Consider the following 20,831-nt stretch of genomic DNA (forward strand, 5'->3'; position numbering starts at 1 on the left):
ATGAAATGGGAAGAACATTCAGGGGAAATGATAAAATTAGGAGAGTTAGTTCATTTTGAAGTAGACTCTCAAGTAAGTACAAGAACTCTTTAATAGGAGTGATAAAATGGAATTTGGAGGTAGAGTCTTTGGATGGGAGGTTTCCTCTAGTTCTTATCCTAGGCCAACTTTGTAAATAGTATTTTGCAAAGATTATTGAGATTCTTCTCTACCAAGCTCTACTTCATGGGGGAGATCTTTAATTTTGATGCTTTTAAAAGTTCAGTCTGTTCCCTAAAGGAAATATGTTGTACCCCATAATTCTACCACTGTATGGTAAGATCACTGAAACTGTCTTAGTACACACCTGTATTGGTCCAACAGTCCAGGGTAGGAAACTAAAATGAGTAGTTTGCGGAATGTTATGCTCATGATTATTGCCACATAGCAAATAAACTGTGTCATTGTGTATGGGTGGAGATTAAAGGACAAGTTTTAGGAATCAGTCTTCCTTTTCTCTTGTTGGTTCCAGTAGCAAACTCAAAAAGTGGTGAGGCTTTTTACCAGCTGCGCCATATCACTATAAAGAATTTATTTCTAAGAAATTACTAGAGATGTAGATAAACATTTTGATATGTAATATGGCATTATTACAATACAGACTAATTGAAAGCAGGCAATATGTTCAATAATAGAAAATTGCTGTTTTAGTTAGCTTTCTTTTGTTGTAATAAAGATTATGACCAAAAGCCACTTATGGAGGAACAGGTTTATTTAGTTTTTTTTAATTTTTATTCTTCATAATTTATTCATTATATATCTCAGTTGAAGCCCTTTCCCTCAATTCCCCAATCCCAACTCTCTCCCTCTTCCCCATCTCCTTTCCTTAGTCCACTGAAAATGGGAGTTCTCCTCCTCTGCCATCTGCCCATAGCTTGTTCAGTCTCATTAGGATTGCCTGGATCTTCTTCCTCCATGGTCTGGTAAGACTGGATCATCAGGGAGGAGTGATTAGAGAGCAGTCAACTGAGTTCATGAATGAGGCAGCCCCTGCTCCCCTCCCTCTGAAATCCACATCGAGACTGAGCTGCCAATTGGCCACATCTGAGCAGGGGGTCAAGGTCCTCTCCATGAATGGTCCTCCATTGGCCCATCAGTCTCTGCAGGATCTCTTGGGCTCAGATCTTTTAGTTTTGTTGGTCTCTTTGTGGGGCTCCTGTCCCCTCCATGTTGCTCTATTCCTGTCCTTCTTATTATGGTGTCTTTGCTGGCTTAGAACTCCTAAACCTAAGTAATCTTCTTGAGTAACAGGGACTTTGGGCACATGTTTTTTAAGTTTTCTGAACACAGTATGGGTTTATTTTTAAGATTAAAAATGCACTGACATTTGGCTGTCATGGTTTTCTATGGGGATGAATTTCGTGTGCTATTTGAAAACTCACTGACCCAACCCAGCTTATTCAGACTGATTGTAACCTTTCTAGCCAAATCATAAAAGCAAGTGATCTAGGAAAATTTCTCTATAGAAAAATTAAGCAAATATGACCATTTTAGAATGACCATTTCAGAATACTCATCCCAAGGATAGCTAAAAGTAGTGAGGAACAAGCCTAAAATTTAATAATATTCATTACTTTTACCTTAGAAATGTGGGTAACAGTTTCTCCTTAAAAATGTATCAGAATTTTTATCATTAAGAATCAGCAATTTTATTTATAAATCAAGTTATTGGTGCATATTCACTAAGACGAATATATGATCTATTACACAAGTGTGTATATGTGTGTGTGTGTGTGTGTGTGTGTGTGTGTGTGTGTGTGTAATGCTAGATACAACTTTTGGTCTTTCTGTGATCTATAAAACTACAAGTCCAGCCCCATTTCTTTAACGTATAGATAATGCCCACCAGATTCTCTGCTAATGCCAATAATTGATTGTGTTAATCAATGAATGCAATAATGATAATTGATTGCATTCAATTGTTTATGTACTAAATATATATATTTTGTTCTTCCTGTTTTATTGTTCATAAATTTTTTTTTTCATTATTTTAAGAGTCTACAGGTCCAAACAGTTAATGTAAAACTCCAAAAGGAGAGTTTGTACAGTGATGATGTAAAATAAAATATTTTTCCAAAACCATGCTTTGATTATTATTTATGATTATAAAGATTTGCCTTGTTATGTGTATTGGGAAGTAAAAATAACAGTAGCCATGATGTTAGTAATGAAGGATGGGGGGTAGATTATTCTAGTTTACAATACTTGATAATTTGCAGAAAATCTTTTTTGTTTGTTTGGTTTTGTTTTTTAATAGTCTCATTTTGTAGCTTCTAATACCTGGCAATTATGTCTCACTATTCCAAACGCAGAGATTACAAGTATGACACACAATGGCACAAAGTACTTTCAAAGTACTTTCAGATGCTTTTTTTCATCTCTGCAATTTCCTCCTTCATTCTAAAGTTGTTCCTGCAAATTTCCACGGAAGGATTGTTCCCTAGTTTAACAAAACTCTGAACAAAAATAAAACCTCTTGTGCTCTTTCTGGTTTCGGGACACTTGAAACTTCTCTCTAGCCTTCATCGCGCAGCATTTCATCATACAATCAATTCCTGCAGCCAACAAAGGTTAAAAAAATCACTCTCTTCATTCTTGGCGTCTTAAAGTATACAAGGCTTTGATAACGTGGGTTTAAAAAAATTAAACTAGTGTCTGGATTCAACACAAAGCTAGCTTTCAGCTATCTTATTTGCATACATTTCTGAGCAGGAAGTAACACGCAAAACTTACGGAGTTCAAGGGGAAAGGGTCCTTTATTCTAGTCGAGTACAATTCAGGGATCCTTTCCTCCCGTCTTTCTTTTATTTTTCCCTCGCCCCCTTCCCCGAGAGGCAGTAGTCAAAAAGAATTCTTTCAACAGATCTCGCGGTGCTGTTCGAGATCCTCTGTTTAAAAAAAAAAAAAAAAAAAAAAAAAAAAAAAACAATTTAGAAATGATGCAAATGAGCCAGAGCCTTCCGGCTTTTGGGGCTGGAAGCTCATTGAAAGCAGCCACTGGTGGAGGCGGGGCTCCGGCCAGTTCCCCTTCCACCTCCCCCAACCCTCCTCTTCCAACCTGTTTGGCCCCTTGCTCTGTTCCAGCCATTGCTGCAGCTGTTTCCCAGCCCTTTTCAAGACTCCAGCGACCGACCACAAGCCCTGGTTTCCAGGATGGTGATCCGTGTATATATTGCATCTTCTTCAGGCTCTACAGCGGTAAGGAGAGTGGGAGCCCACCTTTGTTGTTTTCCAACAGAACAGTCCTCCTCTGCCCCAGAACCGTTAAATTGCAGAAGTTACACGGGAAGCTTCTCCTAAGAAGAACCAAGCATCGCCCTCCATAGCCCCCTTTCTTTCCTTTCTTCCTTTGTTGCGTCGATTTCTTTCTTTCTTTTTTTTTTTTTTTTTGAGGAGTTAGCTTTGTTTGCCTTGAGACATTAGTGCCATTTTTCTTTTTTAAAGGAAAAAGAAAACTACCAAGTTTAGGTAGGATGGGCAGAGATACCTGGTTTAAGGACTTTACGGTTAAAAAAAAATACACAACAAAAAACAGTGGCATTCAGGCTTTCAAGAGTGAGATATTTAACCAACATGTTCTAAATGCCAAGTTCAGGGGAACTAGTGCATTTCTGTAAAAGATGGGGGTACTGATAGGAAGGGAGTTGAAGACTCTTGATTACTAGGATTATTGTAAAACCACTGAATTGGGATTATTTTGAGAGCTTGTAGGCAGGATATAAAACTTAAGGAAAAATAGAAGAAAGTCAGGCACACTGATACACATGTTTTTGTTGTTGTTGGTGGTCTCCTTGCTGCTACTGCTTCCTCCTCCTCCTCCACCCTCCTTCTCTTCTTTTTAGTGCGTGGGGCTGATTTTTAATGTAGTAGGAGATATGTGCCCCCCCCCCGCACATTGACTCTTATTTTGAATTTTTCTTTTCCTTCAATAGATTCTAAAGCTCCAGTCCTTTATAACTGGTAAAAACTGGGGAAAGAATGTGAGGCAACTGAGTTGCTGCCTCTTCTTAGGGTACGATTTTCTTCCTTGATTCATTTGACAGTTAATTTAGAATAACAGTTTTTAGCATATCTAAGTAGTGGGTAAACTGAGGTGAAAGCTGAATGCATACTCACTCATGTTAAATGAAAGAGCCTCTGTTCTAACTAACAGCCCTAGGAGGGGGAAAAAAAAAAGGCCAGCAGTGGCAGGAGCAGATGTGTGGGCTAAGGAATTTGAATGTAGAAAACTCCTCTAGATTTAGAGACTTCGAGATCCTGGGTTGTTTATAGTTACATGTAAGAAGATTTGGAATAGAACTGAAGATTATATGAAATCACCAGAACCTTGAACCTTGGACTTTGTCTTTTGCCAATATGTGTGGGTGTGTTTATATTGTTTTTAAAATATAAGGAAACATACTCTTAAAGTTGTTTTGTTTGAAAAAACAGAAATGTTTATTATTTCCTTTGGATGCCACTTTAGAAGCATCTTGTCTTCTGTACATAATATTCTGATATTTCAAAGTAAAACATGGGTTGTTGAATATCAATCTACTATAATACCTCCATTACAAAAAACAGGCTTACTACCTTTGGTTTATTCTTATTAGATTGAAACTCTCAGTTTTTGTGTGTGGTGATGGGGTTGGGGTATGCAGTTTCAATAATGGTATTTATTTTTTGCTTTCTTTCTTTATTTCTCTTCCAGAAGTAAACTCAAGGAAAAAAATGCTTTAAGAATTTCATCAAGTTTTAGAGTTACATCTCCCTCTCTTTTAGTTAAGACTTAAAATTTCTAAGTACTTAAGACTTAGATTACATTATTCAAATAGATATTTGTGGTATTTTGTTTAGTTTTTATTGTTTTTTTCATGAATAATTAAGGATTTGTCCACTGTTGTACTAATTATATTTTTATGAAAATGTTAAAATTTTCTACTTCATTGTGCCCAAATATAATTGTTGTTCTCCTCCTGCCTGTCTGGGGGCTGCCTCCAAGCAGCCTAGGAAGTCAAGACTGGCAGGAGACTCAGGACTGGCAGGAGAAGAGAAGCGTGCATGGAATGGCCAGAGAGAATCTTACAGGGATCCCACACCCTGGGAACAGCTGATGGCTGGTTCAACTTTAATACCAGAGAACAAAGGCTATATACCCCTAGGGAAGTGGTTTGGGGGCTGCAAGAATAGGTGTACATAATTGGCTGAAACTAGACATTTCAAGGATGCTTGATTTGCATTACACAGCAAGCTCTTATCATAAGAGTAGAATTAACATACAGATAAGCACTGGGAGGGGAGAGCTAACCGGGAGCTGTGTCAGAGGCCATATATCAAGTGTGGCTATGGGAGTCTTGAGTCTAGAGACAGTTTCCAGATGAAGTCAGGCAGAGAGCAGGGGATACCTGCAAGGGGAGGAAGTTCTGCCTTTAGCACCAAGCTCCTAATGACTATTGCGTCCAAGCAAAAACTGCAGCTTCAACCAGCAGGGTACTTCCAACATGTAAACTTGCAATTCCTTTAAATAGTCCTAAAATAGTACAAAGAAAGTATCTTTAAGGAGAACTCCTTTACATGAATGGGTTGGTGTCTACTGAGAAAGGAAATTTCATTTTCCAGTACTGAAATTTTCGTTTAAGATAGCAAAAGCATCGTTCTTTTAACAAATGATTTGGAAATTTGGGAGCAAATTTCTGATGGAATCTAAAATAATTGAAAAGCTACATATCTTTTAGTTATTATATTTCTCGTGAGTATTTAAGGTTTTTTGGCTTTGGGTTGATAACATGTATGTATTAAATGTTTTGCCTGCATATATGTGTACTGTGTGACTTCTCTATGCTCATAGAAACAGAAGAGGATATTGGGTCCTTGGAGCTGGAGTTACAGATTGTTGTGAGCCACCATGCAGATGCTGGGAACTGAACCCAGATCCCCTGCAATATCAACCAGTGCTCTTGACCACTGAGTTATCTTTTCATCCCTGATTTCATATTTTTCATGAATATTATAAAAATCAACAATATTAGGTGGTTAATTGTTCTGTGAGTGATCTAGATCAGCAATAATGGTCAATGTTGTATCTATAGAGCAAGACCTACTGTACTTCTCAGCCCAATTAAAAAAAAACTTTTAAAATGTGTACTCATCTCTGCTCCAATACACATTAGTAGCGCGCGCTTCTCAAGGCTAGAAATAAAATCAAATGTGTTAGACTTTGAAGTGGCTTCTCTGTTGTTTTTGTTTTTTCTTTTTTTTCAAGACAGGGTTTGTTTGTGTAGCCCTGGCTATCCTAGAAACTCACTGTATACCAGGCTGGCCTTAACTCACAGGTCACCTGCCTCTGCATCTCAAGTACTGGGACCAAAGGTGTGTCCCACCACCTCCTGGCTACACTGAATTCTTGATATTAACTACGGTGAGGATTGCAGATGGGAATGCATAAGTTTTCTCTACCACTATCTTACATTTTCTTGACAATAATCCCATGATTATGTTTTTGTTTTTGTTTTTTTTTTTTTCAGAAAAAGTAATGCAGATATGGAGAAGTTAAGCAACTTCCCCAGTATCCACACAGCCACTAAGCCACAGAGGTTTAATGCAGTGAAAGCTGCTTAAATACAAACTTGTGCAACCATAAAAAAAGACATGCTGACAGTTATGCAAAGCAGCTAGTAGGCATGAAGACAAAAATATGAACATGACCTTAGATGTTAGGAGAATGAGTAAGTCCTGCAGGTTTAAAAGAATTGCCTGGGCATGCCCATATGTGGGAATAGCAAAATAGGGAGCTAGCATGGAAGAGGATGTGTCTGTAAGTGAATGTGTCTATAAGTGAATATAACTAAGTGGGTTATGTGATTTATTCACTAAAGGGTAGGAAAGTAGAGAAGTTTTGGAAAGCCAAAACTGATAGGTTTTAGATGGTGCTCTGACAATTCAGGCCTTAAATCTGTTTCTCTTGGTGAGAACCATCTGGCAAGCATTCAGGTTCCAATTGTCCCTAGAAAACGAATTCTGCGTCTTCATGTTTTATGTCTTATCACTTTCTAGATCTAACATCTGTTCTTAATTTTTTTGAGACAGAAACTCATCTCATAGCCCAGGTTAGGCTCACTCACGATCCTCCTATTGTCTTCCAAGTGCTGGGACTACTATAGGTTTGTGCCACCACATCTGGCTTTTTAGTCTTTTATCTGTTTAGAATTGTTTATGTTCACTATTGATGTGATGTCGTGTAGGACCATATGTCTCAATTTAGACTGCAATGTCTTGTAAATTTATATTTAGAAGAAAATGGTATAGTAAGCCCAGTGTCTACATAAAACTTAATAAACTGCAGTAATTTTTAACAACAACAACAAAAAACCCAGCATTGACCCTTTGTTGACATTGTTAGAATAAGGAAATATTGGTTAAATTTTAGTTGGCTAGGAGAGTTTTACCCTTAATTCTTTCTCCCAGACCCATATTGAATTCCATTTTATGTACTTTATGCATTCTGTGAGTCTTGGTGCAGAAATTTAAAGGGTATGGTATATAGGTGGTTCCTGAAGATTTCATTTAGTGGATGGCATATGCAATAATTTCTCTCTATATATTTTATAGTTTTTTTTAAGATAGGGTTTCTCTGTGTAACTTCGGGTATCCTGGAACTTGCTCAGTAGACCAGGCTGGCCTCGAACTTACAGAGCTCCATCTGATTCTGTCTTCCTGAGAGCTGGTATTAAAGGCATACCCCACCACTGCCTGTCATTATTTCTCTTATAACTACTAAAACAAAGCTAATTTTAGGGTGAATTCTATGATGGTAGGCACTCACAAATAATAAAAACAAGTGAATAAACTGAATACTCTTGATTGGCAAGTCATAACTCACTAGTCATATTATTTTCTTCATTTGTAATAAGCATGTAAAGCAGCAAGCCTCTGCTCTTTGTCATGAGGTTCTTAAGCAATTTTATTTTAGGTGACAGTTTTTTTTTTTCTTTTTGCTGTTCTGTCTTTGTATATATAAATTGAACACTGACTTGAAGCATACTCTGATGTCTACCATAGCTGCAAAGCTTTGTTGGAATGGTATTTATTTAAAGTTATTCATAAACTAATTAGAAGATCAAAATCAGAAACCACCAAATGAGTACTTTCTAGAAACCCCAAGTGTCAAATGCAAAGATTGAATGAACCTTCAATTTGGTAGCCAGTACTTGAAGCTGATTTCCATTGAAATAGTAGTAAAGCCACTGGAATAATTTAGCCCATCTTAAAAAGGTCTAGGAAATACATTTCCCATCCAAATACTAACCAGGCCCCATCCTGGTTAGCTTCTGAGATCAAATGAGATGGGATGTGTTCAAGGTTATATTACCGTAGACAGGAAACATGTCAGTGGTTGTAGCTCTCATGCACTTGAAAATGTTTAAAAGTTTAACAGTTATTCTATGACAGAATGTATTATGAAAGGTAATTGACAGTCATAATCTCAGAAGAAAAGGGTAATGTGAATTCATCTTTAGCATAAAGGCTCATTCTGTTGAGGAAGAATAATAGCCTTAAGGTCAACCCTTCTCCCAGAAAGGCCTGTGTTAAAGTCTAGACACTGTCAGGCTAAATGTTGTAATTCTTTGTGGTTACTCTCAGCTGTCTTTTCTTAAAATTGCATTGCACTATCAACTGTGTATCTTTAAATATGTATGTTCATTATTTGAGAAGTTCATATATGTACTCAATGTATTTTGATCATATTCATTCCCTCCCACTCCTCCCCTTAACTCCTCCCAACCAGATCTTATCCCCAACCCCTCCCAACTTCTTGTCTCATATATATGTACTTGATACACACACACACACACACACACACACACACACACACACACACACAAAACCTATCAGTCCAATTTGTGTTGCTCTCATACTAATGGATGGGGGCCTTCCACTGAACATTTTACTCCTACTGGTAACTACACCTTTAAAAGAAACTGACTCTTCTGCCAGCAGCCAGCAGCTGTTAGTCACTTCTCATCTAGGGGTAGGACCATATGAGCCCCTCTCCCATCCATGTTAGAATTTTGATTGGCTTGATCTTGTACAGGCAGCCACAGCTGCTGGCAGCTATGTGTCTTTAGAGTCTGTTTTGCTTCAACTGGATTATCACGGGGTAACTTTATATTGCGTTTTACTGGTAAAGTTGAATAGATTAGAGGGGATATGTAAGTGACTATTTGACCGTTTGTTGGTCTTCAGTTCTTCCTTGCTACCTACATAGAGACCTTCTGAAAAAACAATTTAATTACTTCCTCCAATTTAGACCAAGAGGAAACAAACATGCTTTTAGACAAAAAGGCCAGGTCTTTTATGATGACTGCTTTTGTTAGGAGGAGAGACAAAGTGACATTTAACACTTGTCCAACCCAGAAGAGTTTTAAGCAGAGGAATTGTTTTCTAGCTCAGTGCTTTATATTTTGCATGTATGTATTTTAAATGGTTGCAGATTTGCAGAACATAATAAAATTCAAATAAAAGTTTAAAAATACCACAGCAATTCAAACTCTGTATATTTAAAGTGTTCAGTACTGTTGGATTTTTGTTGTTCTTGCACTACTATTTCATTAGCATGGCTGTTCAACATTTGGCTGCAATAATAGGAAAAAAATGTGTGTTTTTTTTTTTTTAATGCTTTCCACATACCAGGCACTGTGCCTAGTGCTTTCAATACATTATCACATTTAATTTAACTCTTAAAGTACTTTGAAGTGCTATTGATAGATCCATTTCTGTGTTTGAGGAAGCTCTCACTGAGATTCAGAAGAGATATTAGTTATATATTGATCAAGATCAAAGATCTAGAAATGGCAGAACTGGGATTACAATGAATACAGGGTGTTGCCTTCAGTACCCTCAGCGTTTTAATTTACATATCCTCCATGTGTAGATTTTGCATAGAAATCACATCTCTATCACACTGAAATTTTGATTTATGATTACAAATACCTTTGATTTATAATTTATGATTACAAATACATTTATGATTCATGATTACCAATATCTTTGATTTATGATTACAAAAACCTTTGAGGTCAGCCTGGTCTACAGAATGAGTTCCAGGATAGTAAGGGCTACACAGAAAAACCCTGTCTCAAAAAAAAAAACAACCAACCAACCAACCAAATAAATAAATACAAAATACAATACTTACAATTTAAGTAAGGAGTGTAGGATAGTTCATTGGGTAAACTGGTAATGCTATCTAATGCTATCTATGCTGATAACCTGAGCTTGACTTGAAGAATTACCATACAGGTAGAAGGACAACACGAACTTCCAAAAGTTGTCCTCCAAACACTAATCATGAGGTGCCTGCATGCATAAGTACATACTCATATACATGCACATGTTCACATACAATAAAAATACTTGGGAGATCCTTTTATGAGACTGGTGTGTTCTCTTCTACAACCTGTACTTAAGAATAAGGTCGGAGGGAGACTAGGGGAAAAGAGAGAGACTAAGGGACAAGAAGGAGTCCAGTAGTAGCATATTTTTTACAACTTAATATGCATGCATGCATACATACACACATAGGCTTTGCCAGGGTTATATTTTAAGTAGTCTTTATCCCGTTTTGTTGTGGCTTAGGCTGAATATTGAACTTCTATGACTTTGATGCTAATTTTAAAAACTTTTTTTTTTTTTTTTTTTGGTGAGTGTGGCTGTCCAAAACAATAATCATAACACTGTGGAGTTTGAGATACAAATATATTAAGTTAGAAGCCAGACTAGGCTCCATGGTCAGAGCCTGTGTCAAAAAGAAAAAAAAGAAAAAAAAAAAAAAAAGAAGAAGAAGAAGAAAAGAAAAAGCATCCCCACCCAAACCCTAAATATAGGAACAGCAGCAAAAACACCTTATTTTGTGGCTTTACATCTGCATGGTTAAAAAAAAAAAAAAGAAAGGTCAGTTTTTATGAGTCTATGACTAAATAGGAAAGCAGTATATTTATGATTTATAAACACTGTCTTTATATTCTTTGATTTAGCTCTTTTTGGAAATAAGAAATTATCACAGAGTTGGATTCAAGCCAAAAATTTTTGTTTGGGAGATTTCTAACAATGAGTCAAGACTAATTCACCTTCAGTTTTTAACTACTAGAGAATATTCATCTCAAGTAACAACTACTACATGAGATGGATTGATCTGTTTATGTTACCATCACCTCTCATACAATTGTTTCATCACAAGTGTTGCATATTTCTCATTGTTAAAATTATAACAGTATGTATGTATAAAATCAACATTGCATAGTTTTGGAAGCCATCTGCAGTATAACATTTGGGAGTTCAAATTTAGAAGGAAGACAAAGGTGGATAATTATTGTTTTAAAAATGATAAATTAACTTCCTTTAATTTCTAGCACAAAAGTCTAGTTGACAGCACTGTGAAAAAAAAAAGACTAGTGGTTACAGCTCGGTGGTGGAGTGCTTGCTTAGTATAGCAGAAGCGTTGGTTTTTAAACACTACAAAAATTAAATTAAAAAGTTTAGAAAATAATTTTAAGAGATGCTTTGCTGTCTTTCATGGAGTACTTAAAATACACCTGCATAGCAGCCACAAATGTACATGTGGGTCATTTAATTCTGTAACAACTAAGTGAGATCAGTATTGAAATATACTGGCATGGTGGCACACACTTTTGTTCCCAGCACTCAGGGAGGCAGAGACAGGTGGATCTCTTTGAGTTTGAGGCCAGCCTAGTCTACAAAGTGAGTCTAGGACAGCCAAGGCTACACAGAGAAACTCTGTCTCAAAGAACCGAATATGTATATTATAGATGGGTTTCACTATGTGTCCTAGTATGGGCCCATAACTTGCCTTTTTCTAGCTTTAGCACTGTTAGTGCGGAGATGACAGTTTCCGACCACACCAGGGCCTACTATCCCTATTTTTATTTGAGGTCGGTCACTCTGTAGCCCTAGTTGCCGTGAAACTCACGATATAGACCAGGCTGGCTTTGAACTCCCAGAGATTCATCTGTTTCCACCTTTCACATGATGGGATTAAAGGAATGTAGTGTGATGCCTGGCCCCCATTTTTTTTTTAATTTTTTTTTATTAATTACGGTTTATTCACTTTGTATCCCACCTGTAGCTCCCTCCCTCTTCCCCTTCCAGTCCTATCCTCCCTCCCTCTTCTCCAGTCCATGCCCTTTCCCCAGTCCACTAATAGGGTTGGTCCTCCTCCCCTTCCTTCTGATCCTATTCTATCAGGTCTCATCAGGAGTGGCTGCATTGTGTTCCTCTGTGGCTTGGTAAAGCTGTACCCCACTGAGGGGCAGGTGATCAAAGAGCAGGCCAATCAGTTCATGTCAGAGAAAGCCTTTGTTCTCATTACTAGGGAACCTACTTGGACAATGAACTGCCATGGGCTACATCTGTGCAGGGGTTCTAGGTTATCTCCATGAATGGTCCTTGGTTGGAGTATCAGTCTCAGAAAAGACCCCTTTGCCCAGATTTTTTGGTTCTGTTGCTCTCCTTGTGGAGCTCCTGTCCTCTCCAGGTCTTTGTAACTCCCCCTTCATTCATAAGATTCCCTGCACTCTCCCCAAAGTTTGGCTATAAGTCTCAGCATCTCTTGATACCCTGCAGGGTAGACTCTTTCAGAGTCCCTCTGTGGTAGCCTTTTGTCCTGTTCCCTATTTTTTTTCCCTCTTCTGATGTCCATCTTCTTTGCTTTTCTGAATGGATTAAGCATCTTACTCAAAGTCCTCCTTCTTGATTAGCTTCTTTAGGTGTACAGATTTTAGTATGTTTATCCTATATTATATGTCTAATATCTACTTATGAGTGAGTATATACCATGTGTGTCTTTCTGCTTCTGGGATACCTCACTCAGGATGATCTTTTCTAGTTCCCACCATTTGCCTGCAAATTTCAAGATTTTCTTGTTTTTAATTGCTGAGTAGTATTCCATTGTGCAAATGTACCACAATTTCTGTATCCATTCCTCAACTGAGGGGCATCTGGGTTGTTCCCAGCTTCTGGCTATTACTACGAACATGGTTGAGCAAATGTCCTTGTTGTATAGTTGAGCATTTTTTGGAGTTGTATAGCTGGATATGGTATATGCCCAGGAGTGGTGTAGCTGGATCTTGAGGTAGCACTATTCCTAATTGTCTGAGGAAGCGTCTGGCCCCCATTTTTAGGAAACAAAAGGAAGATAGAAAGTTAGCAAAGTCACAGAATTAGGAAACAACTTCAGATTAGTCTGATCAGAAGCTAGTGACATTAACTTCCATGATAATCTACCTACAGATTTGATACTACTCACTGTAAGTCACTATAATATTTCATTTCTGCTAATCTTGAAAAAATCATGAAAATATTTTGTAACTAATTGGCCTATAACAGTATCAGGCACAATTAATTCTAAGGGTCTTTTGTGTCAAATAGAGAATTTAGAATTCTTCAGACCAGACAAACAAAGATCTCTTAAGACTGATATTGATCAATTAGTATATAAAATATGTACCTTAGGTCAATATAATAAACTCACCTTGTATTGGCTATCCTAACAACAGTACCATAAAACAAATTCATTTTAGACTGACTTTAAAGGGTGAGGGATATTATTGTTTATTTGACATGAGAAGGCCACTACATCTTTCTTTGACTGCTATGCTCACCATCTGAATATGAGCAATATAAAATAAAGGCTACTATGGAAGAAAGCTTCTGTATGTGTTATAACAAATTCATTACTGAAAATTATTGCATCTGATCCCATTATTTCAGAAACTTATATGTAACTGGTCTTTTTGTATTTTTGTATAAGATTTTTGAGGTTCTGAAAACAGATAGTTGAGATGAAGTCTTTCTAATGAGTTTCTATTTAAAAATTAAGAATAGAATAAAGAGGTTAAAATGAAAAATTCTAAGAAATTTTGAGGGAGCAACGTTGCTGGTGGTTGGGGGAGTTAAGTTAGTGGTAGTGAGAATTTACCAAATGACAACACAAACACTTGCTCAATTTGAAAGGGAGTAAGTAGGCAGTTTGACAAGATCCAGAATAAGGCCAAACACTTTTGAACTCGTGGGGCATTATTTTAAAAACGACGTTGAAAGACATGTATGAAAAAACTGTGATAAAATGATTATTTTGTCATATAGGTCATTATGATTTAATTTTGAAGTTGAAAAAAAAGAATGGATTTTATTTTAGTATATTTTAGAATTACTGTTTATTTATATTTTATTTTTATATATTATATTATACTGTTCTATGCTTTTATGGAGAGTTTATTTTTACTGTTTATTTTTACATATTTTACTATGCTGTTATATGTTTATATTATGTAGAGGGTTTAAGAGAAAAATGTGTATCACATTGGGAATTTAATCTGATTCTACCAAACGAAAACTTTATGCCCCAAGGGATCCTAACATTACCCAAATGCCAGAGACTGCAGGTGAAAAACCTGCCGTGTCATCCACATAGGGTATGTCTACTTAAAGTCAGTATTTATACATTTTGTGAAAACTCAAAATAATACAAGCTTGGCTAAATAATTTATGCCTAAATGTTCATGTAGGTTTAGTACAAATCAATATCTAATAAAATTTGAAAATCATTTATTTTCAGAGATAGATTTTTCCCCCACAGTTGAGCATGGAAGTCTCAGTTTGGCTTTAAGAGTTTTGCTTTAAGAGTAATTCAAGCAAAATAGTTTATAAAAATACAACTTAGACACATCTGAAGTGCAGCTATTAGGAAAAAATGCAATATTATATCATGTAGAAGCACAACCTAAGAGATTCATGAGAAATAAGCAAAATTGGCCTGCTTAGAGTCTTCAAACATGGATTGCTCTGAAAACAACCAGAAGTAAAAGTTCTTAGATGTTCTCTTAAGATGTGAAGTAACTGGGATTCACCCATCCTTGAAAAAAGGATCATAATTTTAATCATCTATTTTTGTTTTCTGTATATGAGTGCTGTACCTGTATGTATTTCTGTGTAGCACATGTGTGTAGGGCCTACAGAGACCAGAAGAGAACATCAGATCCTCTCGAAACCAGGTTGCAGATGGTTGTTAGTTTCTGGGTGCTAGAAACAAAAATTGGTCCTCTGTAAGAACAAAAAACACTCTCAGCCACTGAGTCCATCCACAATGGCTACACAATATTTCTTAGAAATACTTGAAATTGGAATGCTAGGCTCTTTGGTTTTGTTTTTGTTTTATGGCAAAAATCTCCCAAAGCTCCAAGGCTGAGGGTGACCTTGAACTAAGGTCGTTGAAAGTACTCTGATTATAATATATGCACCACCATGAATGGCTTGTATGTGTGAATCATTTTATGTGAAAGCATATGACAAAAAGACAGGTGGCATATTATAAATAATAATGTTAAGTGTACTTTTCTAAAAATTTTCTTAAGCTATAGAAATTCCTTCTTTCATAGTAACTCTTTCAAGCCATAGAAGGAAGAGGCTTGTATCTGACAGAAGAGATTTTGAGGCTAGGTCAATGTTTGTATTACTTAGATGTATTTTATTAACAGCTTGTTGCGTGTTAGAAGTAGTTTGTAGGGCCCTATAAAATGAAACAGAGCCATGAATATTGATTTATTTACTTTCTCTAACTCTTACTATCCAGAGTATAATTAGGATAGAATAGGAAATCTATATATTAGCTGATGCAGCAATAGATGGCATGGTGCAATTCAAATGCAAGTAGGCCACCGATTGGAAATTTATGATTGGTACTCAGAAATGCGTGATAAGTGTTGGCCAGAGATAGTAGCTAGAAAGTTAAAAGTGTAGGAGCCATTCACATGATGTTATTTGAAACTACGGAAAAGAAGAATTTAAGAAGCAGAAATTACAAAATGAGATGAGAAGAGGGCTGGGGATAAGGGTACAACCTTGGCAAAAGTTCACACATAGGATGTGAAAGGAACAAGAAAAGAAGGAGATTCATTAAGGAAGATGAGAGAGGTCAAGAATGCAGGCTAGGATAGAGGTGAGTGTTCAGGGAGCATTGTTTGGTAATGCTATACAAGAAATGTGACAGTTGATAAAATGCCATTGAATTTAGAAGGGGGGAATTATTACTGATCTTGGACATAGTAGTTTCAGTGGAATGGTGAAAGCAATAACCTGGTTGGAAGGAGTAAAGAATAGAATACACAAAGAAGAGATATACATGGTCTAGTTTTTTACTAGTGTGATAAAAGGAAAGGCTATTTTAACCTACATAGTGAGTAACAGGTCAGTTAGGGATATACAGTAAGATCCCCTTTCAAGTAACAACAATAAATAAATTTCCTTACCATTTTAAGTTTCATATAAAGTATATATTGACTGTGCAAAGAGTTCTTTTATTTTTACTGACCAGATTTACACTGTTTTTGTTAGAGAATAAACAGGAAAGTCACAGTTATTACATAAAGTATGAATGGCTGGACAATTTCCAGTACCCTTTCTTGCCAAACCAATTTTAAATATGGCTCTTTAGAAAATAATAGTTTGCCGGCAGTGCTTAACCTAGTATGAGCGAGGGCCTGGATTTGATTCCAAGCACTGAAATAAAAGTAAGTAAGTAAATAAATTCCGTGTATCTATGTGTTTTACCCTTTAAATTGTGTCTAAAGGATAGGTTATTTTAGTCATTAGATTCTCAAGTGCAACTACAGCCTGGTGTGGTGGGGCATGCGTGTAGTCGAAGTACTCTGGGAGGCAGAGGCAGAGGCAGAGGCAGAGGCAGAGGCAGAGGCAGAGGCAGAGGCAGAGGCAGACGCAGACAGATCTCTGTGAGTTCAAGGCCTGCTAAGGCTATACAGAGAAACCCTTTCTCGAAAAACGAAAAATATATAGTACGTGCAACTAATGTAATGTTTCTTTCAGTTGAATCATTTATACTTAGTTTCATTCCTAATGCCAATGGAGCCTTCTGAAGGCTGCTGAGTATAGGGTTGGGAGATCAGTAAGCTGATGCTTCTGTAACCTTAAGATTTGTGGGTTAACTTGGAATGTTGTGAATGAAATTCAAAGAAGATAAAGAGATAATGTAATCATTTGGTATTCCATTTTAGCAAATAGTTAACACTCTAGATTTGAGAGTAAACTTGATAAGGTTGATATATGCAAAACCATATAAATTACTGGAATACATGAGTGAAGAGCCTTGCAAAGAGTAGACATTTTGAACAGATTTAGTTAGGCCAGGTTCTGCCAGGTTCTGCCAATTCTCAGTCTATGATTTGTTTTTGCTGTGCATTTTTTCCTTTCATGCTCTAATTCACATGCTCATTAAGAAAACATTTATGCCAATCACTGAAATAAATTATGGACCTTAGTTTTCAAGGATAAGAAAGGACCTGGAATAAATGCCCCAGACCTTTGGGTGACTCAGAATGAGAAAGTATGGGGATTTCCTTTTAGGGTACTAAGTTATATGGTCTGCAAGTAGGGAGAATATACAAGGTGGTCATAGGCCAAGATACTTTTGAGATATCTCTGCTGGCATTTTGATAAACTCTCACAGAAGACTTTTGTCTAGCTTCCAGTCACATCTTCTTCAATAATTATTCTAAAACTGGCTATAATTAAGCATTTCAGTTGAACTTTTACCCACTTTTGTTGCCATTTCCCTGGAAGGGTACTTAGACCTTAAGTACAATGTACTGTTTCAGTTTTTTTTTTCCCCCTGTACTTGACCATGTAGCAGAGGCACTATTAAGGTCAGTTCTGATTAAGGTCAAATGTTAGCTGCAATGTCAACTGTGGTATGTTCTTTTCTACCAAACTGTTTATGTCAGTTATTTTGGAATTCCAAAGGAAAACATGAAAGCATTCTTTTATTATCTGAAAAATCCCACCCAGGCTTATCTAGAGTCTCTTCACTTTAGTATCAACCCCTCTGAGACATTTTATATAAATAATTATGCTTTACAAAAACTTGAGGTGCATTCATTAGACTTAGCAAATCCTAACTCTCTTAGGTTAGCCTCATCCTGGCTTTTCCTTTGCTTTTCTAAAAGTTACAGGATTTCCAAGTATTTGGTTTTAAGTTTAGTTCAGGTTTTCTACATCAGTTTGCTTTACTATTTATACCACTGCTAAATCAGATAAGGGTTATATCCTTCAATAGAATTTCCAAAGCAGGGGCTATTCTGTGTAAAAGTAACTTTTTTAAATTAAATTTTTATTTTTTATATTAATTACAGTTTATTTACTTCATATCCCAGCTGTAGATCCCTTCCACATTCCCTCCCAATCCAACCCTCCCTCCCTCATTTCCTCCCTGCCCCTCTCTTAAGTCCTTTGATAGGGGAGGTCCTCTTTTCCTTTCATCTGACCCTAGTTTATCAGGTCTCATTAGGACTGGCTGCAATGTTCTCCTCTGTGGCTTGGCAAGGCTACTCTTCCCTTGGGGAGAGGGGAAGGAGGTCAAAGAGCTAGCCATTGAGTTTATGTAAGAAACAGTCCCTGTTCCCCTTACCTAGGACCCACTTGGATACTGAGCTGCCATGGGCTTCATCTGAGCAGGGGTTCTAAGTTATATCCATGCATGGTTCTTGGATGGAGAAACAGTCTCAGAAAAGAACCCTGTGCCCAGATATATTTGGTCCTTGTGGAGATCCTGTCCTGTCCTCTCTGTACAAACTCCCCTTCTTTCATATGATTCCCTGCACTCTGCCCAAAGTTTGGTTCTGTGTCTGAACATCTGCTTTGATACACTGCTAGGTAGAGTCTTTCAGAGGCCCTCTGTGGTAGGCTCCTGTTCTGTTACTTGGATATTGGAAGTAGGAGAAAACAAGTAAAAGTAACTTTTATTTGACCTTTCTAATTGTCATCTTAGAGGCTTACTGACTCCATCTGCTAACCTTGGCTTAGTCCTGAAAGTTTCTAGCTTTATACAATCTAATCTAGGCTTAGAAATTTTTCAGCCTCCGAGAGTTACTGCTGAATAAGCTCACTTTTTCTAGTTCTTTCTGAATTCTGGCTGGATGGTTCAACTCAGCTGTCTGACTCAAAACTTCTCTCCAAGCTGACTGATTCAAACTGGCTTCTCTTAGCTTCTGAATGAATTTCTCTGCTTGGCCTCATACTAACTTTGGCAATCTGTTCTAATTTTCTCTCTCCTTCTCATTCTCTGACACTTACTTTTTCCTGTGTCTAGCTTGTTCTCTCTGTCTGTAACTTGTCTCTGTAAAACTTTCCAGGTAAAAATGCCCCTCCCTCTTTCTCTTCCCCCCCCACATCCCTCCCTCCCTCCCTCCCTTGCTCTCTATCCCTTTCTCTCTCTTTAATTTTTTTCTGTGCTACTCTCCTAAGTCCTCTTTTACTTGTTCCTTCTCATGAGAGTTTGATGTATCTTATCCTGACTCATTCTCTCAATTTTTTTTTTGATTTGTCATTTTGCTTCTAAATTAGAGTCACTTTCAAATATGGATGCTTCCTTCTAAAAACCATTTTTCATTGTTTGGGATTAAAGGTGTGTACTAAGGGCATGTCTGAATTCCAGCCAGAGTAACCACATTGCTGGATTAAAATCCCTCAGCAATTCAGTATGTTGACCTTTGGCCAACCATGTGACAAAAAAGCTAAATGCTAAGATAATTAGTATTTTCTGAAGTTTCCACCAAATAATAGGATAAATACATAACTTTAGTTCTTTCCCTTCTCAACATATTTCTACCTCAGCTAAATGCACTGATTCAAGTATGAAAATAATTATTGCATTATCCCTGGGAGTTAATAAACCAGTTGTTCTAGGTAGATGGGCTTTGTATTACAAATAAGGCTGCTCCTTTAGTATAGCATTTTATATATCAATTTTTTAAATAGTACTGCTCTTGGTAGACAAAAACAATGTCATGTAAGAAGAAGTCTCATAGATTGAAAGCAATTTGTCTTTTTGTTACTCACACATTTGTTACAAAGGATCCTTGGATGTTTTGGGTCTACTGGATACAAATCAGATTTTATTCTCTTCTATTTTTACAACCATCAAATTGAAAGTAAAATATTAGAAGCATTTATCTAGGCGAGGTCATAGAAGGCCATCCAACCCATCCACGTAAGGACTGCTTGGGAGCTAGCCCAGAAAGACTATGATCAATTTTCTCTTAGTAAATTCTCCAGAGAAGGAAACATACACCTCTTCATTGGTAATACACTGGAGTACTACTCTAAGTACCTGCTTTCTCTATACTCCAGGAGTGGAAATCTGGGTGGAAAGTCAAAGACAGCAAACTCATTCTTTTGTGGGAGAGAGAACAGATTCTTGAACTTAGAAACATGGGACATAAAGAACTGTGCACTATAGAAACATTCACCTGCTCTCAGCTGAACACATATTTCCCAAGTATCCACTAAAATAATATGCAAAGTCTTTTTAAAATGATTGCTGCAAAGAGCTTGTTACATTTATTTTGGAAAAGTTAAAAATAAATTTCTTGATTTTTCTTTCTTCCCTTCTGCTTTTCTTTTTACAGGAAGCATTCTGAATATTGCCCATTCGTGTTATTCAATACATTATGGGCTCACAGCATAAGACTACATTACCATTATCACATGGTAGTTATTTCATGAGGCTTGCAACTTACTGGATTTAAATAAATTTCAAGATAAATATTTTAAACATTTTCAATGTGTAGTTCTCGAAAACTCAAGTACTGGGCTTAGTTGAATAGCATTACTAATGAAGAAAATTACAGGACAAGATTAACACCCTGTACAATGCCTTCAAAATATTCAAATACTAGCAAAAGAGCTATTGTAAAGTTTGGAACTTAACTGCTTCTGTTGTAGAGAAA

At 36.8% G+C, this 20,831-nt stretch overlaps 1 protein-coding gene across 1 annotated transcript in view; it reads left to right on the forward strand.

The window, feature by feature from the left end:
- The first annotated feature begins 3,006 nt into the window (after nt 1-3,006).
- Sh3bgrl (SH3 domain binding glutamate rich protein like) overlaps nt 3,007-20,831 on the forward strand; it is an 84,370-nt gene continuing 66,545 nt past the window's right edge. The window contains exon 1 of the mRNA XM_055592715.1: nt 3,007-3,237. Coding sequence (XP_055448690.1) covers nt 3,193-3,237 — 45 coding nt within the window. The 5' untranslated portion in view covers nt 3,007-3,192. The remainder of the gene's footprint in view (nt 3,238-20,831) is intronic.

This window comes from Psammomys obesus, unplaced genomic scaffold (genome assembly GCF_907164565.1).
Source record: "Psammomys obesus unplaced genomic scaffold, mPsaObe1.curated_primary_1811, whole genome shotgun sequence".
NCBI classification, from domain to species: domain Eukaryota; kingdom Metazoa; phylum Chordata; class Mammalia; order Rodentia; family Muridae; genus Psammomys; species Psammomys obesus.